The 7935-nt window shown below is 32.4% G+C and overlaps 2 protein-coding genes and 1 long non-coding RNA gene across 3 annotated transcripts; 2 read left to right on the top strand and 1 right to left on the bottom strand.

Moving 5' to 3' along the window:
• Nucleotides 1-199: 199 nt before the first annotated feature.
• LOC126853362 (zinc finger protein 236-like) lies at nt 200-2284 on the top strand. The gene is made up of 3 exons (XM_050599020.1): nt 200-363; nt 1030-1651; nt 2044-2284. The coding sequence occupies exons 1-3, from the start codon at nt 303-305 to the stop codon at nt 2207-2209; spliced, it is 849 nt and encodes a 282-aa protein (XP_050454977.1). The 5' UTR covers nt 200-302; the 3' UTR covers nt 2210-2284.
• LOC126853368 (uncharacterized) lies at nt 2104-2665 on the bottom strand. The gene is made up of 3 exons (XR_007687948.1): nt 2535-2665; nt 2296-2356; nt 2104-2228 (listed from the first exon to the last, which is right to left on the bottom strand). It is a non-coding gene; the product is annotated as an uncharacterized LOC126853368 (long non-coding RNA).
• A 119-nt stretch (nt 2666-2784) lies between these two features.
• LOC126853355 (ATP-dependent RNA helicase me31b) lies at nt 2785-7586 on the top strand. The gene is made up of 8 exons (XM_050599007.1): nt 2785-3170; nt 4364-4529; nt 4708-4914; nt 5001-5172; nt 5251-5401; nt 5787-5982; nt 6064-6234; nt 6339-7586. Exons 2-8 carry the CDS (start codon nt 4389-4391, stop codon nt 6633-6635), a joined length of 1335 nt encoding a protein of 444 aa, XP_050454964.1. The 5' UTR covers nt 2785-3170; nt 4364-4388; the 3' UTR covers nt 6636-7586.
• Nucleotides 7587-7935: the final 349 nt, after the last annotated feature.

Genomic DNA, 7935 nt, shown 5'->3' on the forward strand with positions numbered 1-7935 from the left:
GTTCAATTGTATAAGTAGGATTAAAAAGATAAAAGAAGAAGACTATAACATATTAATAGTGATGTATAAAGGAGAAAATTAATTTGTAAAGAAAAAAGAGAGAGAATTACTATTTTAATAATATTCCAATTATTTATCAAGTACACACTCTAACAATCATTGGATAATACGCCACTGCTTGGCGAAAACAATCGCCGGTGAAACACACGGTACTGCCATATTGCTGCTGTGGTGGTCAGCAGTTAAACATTTTTTGTATTCTTTGCAAATAATAGACAGTTCTATTTTTTATTTCAAGAAAAATGCCACGTTGTTTGATAAAATCGATGGTGCGATACCAAAGAACGGACAGTTCGAACGAAGGTATTTTTGCTTTTTCTTCACAATATCTCCCTCTTTACGATAACGTCCAGTGTACCATTAAGATTAGCCCGGTCCTAATGCATGAACAAACGATAAGACAGCATTTACGGTTCTGAATGTCATATGCCAGTTCTAAAATTATTGAAATGATAGAAATGTTTGTGCGATCGTTACTTCAACCTTGACTCTCGTTATAATAACAAACACTTTTCGACTGATCATGCCATTTGTCTCCTATTTTCGCGTGATTCTCAAGTACTATAAATCGAAGAAATTTATTATCAAAGAAAAAGAAGTTTTTTTTTTTCACAAGTTGTATAAATGCTGTAGCATTATATAAGTGCTGTATGTGTGATAACAGATACAATAAATTTTTTAATTGTTTATTATTAAACAGAAAAAATTAATTTAATTTCTCATTAGAGAGAATAAAAAATAATTAAAGAAAATAAACTGTCAAATTTTAAAATTTATTTTAATGAAGAATTTTATGCCGTTTTTATAACGACTCTATTCAATTATTTTATATTTCGCAAAATTTTTTCTTTGAGTTAAAAATTGATGATACATCTTTAAAATAAACATTTAAAACTAAAAGTTCTATTCTTTAATAATAAATATTGTGCCCGTGCCTCTTCGCACGTAACGAAAAATCGATCTTTACAGAGACCGAATTCTCGTGGTTACCTCCATCCGCGGATCTCAAGCGAAAGAATCATACAAAAGACGCAACGTCGAAGACGAGCAATATTTGGACTTGTTCAGGACTTCCCATTGTAACTCGGTACAGCTTCCATAAAGTCAATAATGCTACGTTTGACACCGGCTTGAATACAACGGGTCGAAATTTTGCAAATATTCGTCAGGATGCGCCGTCGATCGACATCGTAAACACGGGGATTGACTCGGGGAAGGTGTCCGCGATATTGCTCGATGACGCGTCTCGATCCTCCTCTAATGCAAAGGAATCGTTAAGAGCAACGCAGGTGACGGATCCAGGGAAGCTCAACGGGGTAATAAATCAGAAAGTCATGATCAACGGCTCCGAAACGCAAACGCTCTCACAGGCTTTGTATCTGATGCCAAAGCAAAAGCAGGAACCGAATCCTGAGAGTAAGGCGGCTGTTAAAGAGAGCGCTCAACCCTGGAAGAGAAATAAAACAATGCATTATTGTCCGTATTGTCGCAAAAGCTTCGATCGACCGTGGGTGTTAAAGGGTCATTTGCGTCTTCACACAGGCGAGAGACCCTTCGAATGTCCTGTTTGCCATAAATCTTTCGCAGATCGGTACGTAAAAAGGGAAACGAGAATAATATTCAGCTAAAATTTAAAATCTTGATGATGTATATATTTGAATGTATCGTTAGAAATATATACATTCACAAGCTTTAATCTCAATCAAATTTGAACAGAATAAAAAAATCTTAATTTTTCTTTATTAAAAATTTAATCTTACAAAATATTGGTCCAAAGTATTCGGAGAATTTTTAATACAAAGAAAGAATAATAATTTCACAATATTCTCTGTATATCTAACTTTATCCTATTTGATCGATACTATTCTCATTAAAATCTCTATCTAATCTAAATCTAATTGAAATCTTATAATAATTACTGAAAGATATCCAGATATTATCATATGATTAATTAATCATTATATATATTTTATATATTTTTAGTTCTAATTTACGCGCTCATCAAAGAACACGTAACCACCATCAATGGCAATGGCGCTGTGGTGTCTGCTTTAAAGCTTTCTCGCAAAGACGTTACTTGGAACGTCACTGTCCGGAAGCTTGTCGTAAATATCGTATATCCCAAAAGAAGGAATTTCCTTGTTCATAAAAACAGATGAAAATATCAACTATAAGAGATATAAAGTTGTTCTTAACAATGTGATGTATTACATATAAAGTTTTATAATATATTACATTATAGCTACGTTCTCTCTCCCTCTTTCTCTGATGCAAAAACTTTATTTGTCCGATGATCCTGCAACATATCGAATATGTATAATTAAAAATTTAAATTTAACAAAATGTTTATAATTTATATTTATTAATATTTTTATTTAATTAAGCGCGCGTAAAACGTTTGAACACGCAATATAAAGCATTGATGTCATTGAAACTATATATATTCATTTCGATTTCTATACAATATTCGATACCTGATTTGAATTATTTCGAATTGGACACGCGATTTAATCCATGAAGTACGTGTTTCACGAGATGCGATTGAGAATGACGCGAGACACGTGATTGGCTGGCTGGCGAAACGCTTGTGTTTTCCCCGCCAAATTGTCCACGAATCGTTTTAAGGTACGAGAAGCGTGCCTTAAAACGATCAACCATGGTAGCTTCGCATCTAGGTAACTTTGGCTCTTTCACGGTACGGATCGTGTATACTGAACAAGCAATAATCGTCGCTGGCATTCGACGCAGTGCATTAGTCAGCGTTAGTCGGAATTTCGAGTTACTGCAAACGGAACACAAATCACGAGACGCAGGAGACGGAAGAGAGAGAGAGAGACTTTGAAAGTCGGCCCCACGCGCGTCACACGCGAGAGAACTCTTATTTCCCGTAGCGCAAACGACGAGTTTAACAGAGTGCTAAGGAAGAAAAGCGCGGCGGCATCAGCACCGAAACGGCTACGGTGCCCAGACGCAGTCACTGGCGCTGCGAGAAGTCGACGAAATCATTGACATTGGGAACGGCCATCTTGGCGTGTTTGTCTCCCACCGATCCAAGACGTGCTCGAGGCGCACACACACGGTATCGACATCGACGTCCATCCGTTTTCGAGGTAAGGAATATGTCGACGCCGCGCATCCCGGACGACGTGCGTACCCGCGATCCTCGCATCCCTAGTCGTCGTTTCGTCGCGTCGCAACACGCGGCGCTCGTCTCCAACGAGAACCGCCACGGAAAATCTGGCTAGTTTCGGGTCCTAACGGTATCATCTTGTTTCCGTCGCTACCAACGGTTCGCGAATCAATTCGAAACGGAGGAAGATATTTCTACGGATTTACCCGACAGAAAGTGGCTTTAGCTATATATATATATATGTGCGTGCATTGGAATATTTTTGGAAAATAAATTCATTATGTAGCACTTATTATAACGCATATTGTACGAGTCTGCTTTTATCGACGATTCGAACGTTACGCGTTTGAAATTGGCGAAACTTGTTTGCCTACACGGCGTATCAGCTATCGTTAATCATGGATTACTCGCGATTGGTCAAATATGTACTGGTATTTTCCTTTGTTGTTTCGCGCTTTGTTTATATAATTGTTAGAAAATTCGAGACGGATTTAATATCTCATCCTTTTGATATACGTGTAACGAGCAACGAGCTCCAAAAAAAACGAATATTCCTTTGTTTTTATATTTGTTAATGTCCTATATATTAAAAAAAAAGTGTCCATGTGTTATTCTTAATACTAACGAAATTCCTTTTCTCTTTTTTAATGTAATTTTAAATAAAACAAGTTTATTTAAATTTTTATTTTTCTTGAAATAATGATTTATTAAATTATATCTTAAATAAATTCTTTGTTAATTCTTAGGTTTAATTATATAAATCTTATATATCTATTGGAAATTATACAAAAAGGATAAAGAAATCAAATCTTTTTTGTAATACAGTTAACAGTCTTATCTACAAAAGTATTCATGCCTTCCTTGTACATCCAAACAAGCAAAAACACTTAATACATTCGAATGTATTTATAACGACGAACACTACCTATAGACATACAGTCATTGTAGGTCAATTTTGTTTGGTCTTGTTCTCCTTCTGGGAGGCTCTCTATTCAGATGTTAACATAAAAACTAGATAAATGCTTTTGAATGTGCTTAAGAGCTACAAAGTTATATATTATGATCTAATTATTCATATATTTTACAAATATATTACAATATAATAATACTGATGTACATATAATTACAAATAGTGATATCTTTTTTATTTTTTTGTATTTTTCTTTTTTTCAGGAAAAAATACTGCAATATTTCCAGAATGATGATTGAAACGCATATAAACTCTAATCACATGTTGAATTCTGGTTTGTCTAACAAATCGGAAATAGATAAAATGGATGATGTAGGTTGGAAAGCCAAATTAAAAATTCCACCAAAGGATAAGAGAATAAAAACAAGTGTAAGTTTTGAGAGATAACAAAAAATTAATAAATTATATTTTCAAAATTAAATAAGTTGAGATTTCAAATATGTAAATTAACTTTTGATTAAAATTGATTTTATTGTTTATAAAATTCATGAAAGCATTTAAATTTTCTAATTTAATATAATAATTTACTCTAATTGTGAATTTACAGGATGTTACTGACACACGTGGTAACGAATTTGAAGAATTTTGCCTAAAACGTGAATTATTGATGGGAATTTTTGAGAAGGGATGGGAGAAACCATCACCGATCCAAGAAGCTAGTATTCCCATTGCACTTTCTGGTAAGGACATCTTGGCACGAGCAAAAAATGGAACTGGCAAAACTGGAGCATACTCAATTCCAGTGCTGGAGCAGGTATATATAATTATTAATCTAAAAAAATATTTAATTTGAATGTGACGTTTTTTTAAATATTATATTAATATTATTTGCTGTTTTAGGTTGATCCAAGGAGAGAAGTAATTCAAGCATTGGTGATTGTACCTACAAGAGAATTAGCACTACAAACATCACAGATTTGTATCGAACTTGCAAAACATATGGATATAAAAGTTATGGTCACCACTGGAGGAACTAATTTACGCGATGATATTATGAGGATTTATCAAAAAGGTAAGTTAAGAAAAATTTACAATTAATTAAATGAGTTTGTACATATATAAATATATAATGTATAATTTGTGTTTTCAGTACAAGTAATAATTGCAACTCCAGGAAGGATCCTTGATCTAATGGATAAGAATGTGGCAAATATGGAGCATTGTAAAATTTTAGTTTTAGATGAAGCAGACAAACTGCTGTCACAAGACTTCAAAGGAATGTTGGATCATGTTATATCAAGGTATGTTTATAAAAAAATATTACATAAATTATAAGATAAATATTTAAATGTACATAGATTTTTAAATTCAAGTTTCTTAAATGATACTAACATTGACTATTTATAATTTATATGTACTAATTTTATATTATTATTTAAAATAATTATTTGAAATTTTATTGAATTTGTGTTATTTTTTTAATCGAGCTTTTTGGACTCGTGATGCCACACTTTTTATTGATAGTTTTTTACCAATATTACAAGTTGATTATTAATAATATTACAACAATCTATATCACTATCAATTAATAAAAATAATAATTGAAATTGTTTATGCATTTAATGATGCTTTTTGATTCATGATTAATGACAATGTTTATTATCAGTGGTATTATTTTACTTCTAGATTGCCACATGAACGTCAAATCTTATTGTATTCAGCTACATTTCCTCTGACCGTGAAACAATTTATGGAGAAACACTTGAGAGATCCATATGAGATTAATTTAATGGAAGAGCTGACATTAAAAGGCGTAACGCAATATTACGCTTTTGTACAAGAACGACAAAAAGTTCACTGCCTTAACACGTTATTTTCAAAGGTGAGACATCATTAAACATTTAGTTTAATCTAATTCCATATCAATACATTAAATACATAAATTTATGTATTATATTTGTAGTTGCAAATAACACAAAGCATAATCTTCTGCAATTCAACGCAACGCGTAGAATTATTGGCTAAAAAAATAACAGATCTTGGATATTGCTGTTATTATATACATGCGAAAATGGCGCAGGCGCACCGCAATCGCGTGTTTCATGATTTCCGTGCAGGATTATGCCGAAATCTCGTAAGTTTATTAATATCTGTGACAATAAATTTACTTATTAAGTGTACATGCACACACACACACACACATATATATATATATATATATATTTTTTTTTTTTGCAGGTGAGCAGTGATCTATTTACCCGTGGTATTGATGTTCAAGCTGTGAATGTCGTAATTAATTTCGACTTTCCAAAAATGGCAGAGACATATCTGCATAGAATTGGTCGATCTGGGAGATTTGGCCACTTAGGTATAGCAATTAACCTAATCACGTACGAGGATCGCTTCAACTTACATCGTATCGAACAAGAGCTTGGAACAGAAATTAAACCTATCCCAAAGGTGATAGATCCTAGTTTGTATGTAGCGAGACCAGAAGACAATAATAGTATGGAAGAAGGTAATGTGTCCAAGTAGTTTCGATACTCTGTTGCAAAATGAAGCTTTACAAGCGCTCAAAAAGTTTTAAGTGAGAAGAATGTGTGATTGTGACTCATTTATGTAAAGCATATATTGTTATGCTTAAAACTCAATGGAAAGAGTGAACTCAGTTTGAAAGTGAAATTTGTCATAGTGAAAGGGTATCTACCAGTGGATTAAAGACAAAACAGTGCTGCAAACGATTTAAGTAAAGAAGTGCTCTGTACAAACAGAAATTGAAAACTTCAATTATTATTGTATTAAACAAGAAAAGGATGAAAGTTCACTTGTAAATAAAATATACTAAGCATGCGTAATAAGTGAGCTGAGTGATTGATGTGTGAATGTTGGTGTGAGTCATTCTTTGTATATAAATACATATAAATGTACATAAGCTAAAGCAAATCAGAGTCAAGCCATTATCAAGATGCACAATATGTAAACAAATATGTGAATAACATAATAATCAATCATTGCATTTTATCATAATTGTAAATACTACATGCGGATACACATAACATCATTTTAATAGAAGATTTTTATACAACAGCTTCATTCTTCCAGTATTTTTTTGCTTCTGTTTTCATCTAATATAATGAAGAAAAGGGGCATATATAATTTAGAGAAAAGAAATCGGCCAATCTCACTGAGTACAGCATATTAATCTATATGCTCATTACTTTTGTACTGTCATGCATATATATATATATACATATAAATTGCCCTTAGACTTTAATAATCTTATACACATAAATTGCTTTTAGCAATTTAATAAAATTTGGAATATTAAAAATCAGTTGTAATGTTTGATCATGGCTTGATTTTGCTATCTGTCAATATTGTCATACAACTCTGAAATTCAAATCACTTGTCAATGTTAAAACAATCTTTTTTTTTCTATTTTCTTAATCTGCTTTTTTTCTTTCATTGCTAGAATTTTCTTTCATTTTTTTTTTTTTAATGCAATTGGATTTTCTATTTACAGTACTGTGATTGAGAATCAGAGGTTGTACAATTGACTAGTTTTATATAATTATTTTTTATAAATAACTGGCTGGTGGACTCCATTAAACAAAAGTCTTATTCTGATGCTGATAATAACGTATATGTCTACAATCACAGTCTACGTTTAATCATGCAACAGCATTCTATCGAGTCTGAGGTTTAACAAAAAAAATTGCAAGAATTAATTGCTAATTATATAATGAGTAATGCAAAATAGAGAGTGAATGTAGATGCGTGAAACTAAGCATACACGCTCAATTCACATGCAATGTAAGAATAGGATACATCACTA

This window comes from Cataglyphis hispanica, chromosome 1, assembly GCF_021464435.1.
Source record: "Cataglyphis hispanica isolate Lineage 1 chromosome 1, ULB_Chis1_1.0, whole genome shotgun sequence".
NCBI classification, from domain to species: Eukaryota; Metazoa; Arthropoda; class Insecta; order Hymenoptera; family Formicidae; genus Cataglyphis; species Cataglyphis hispanica.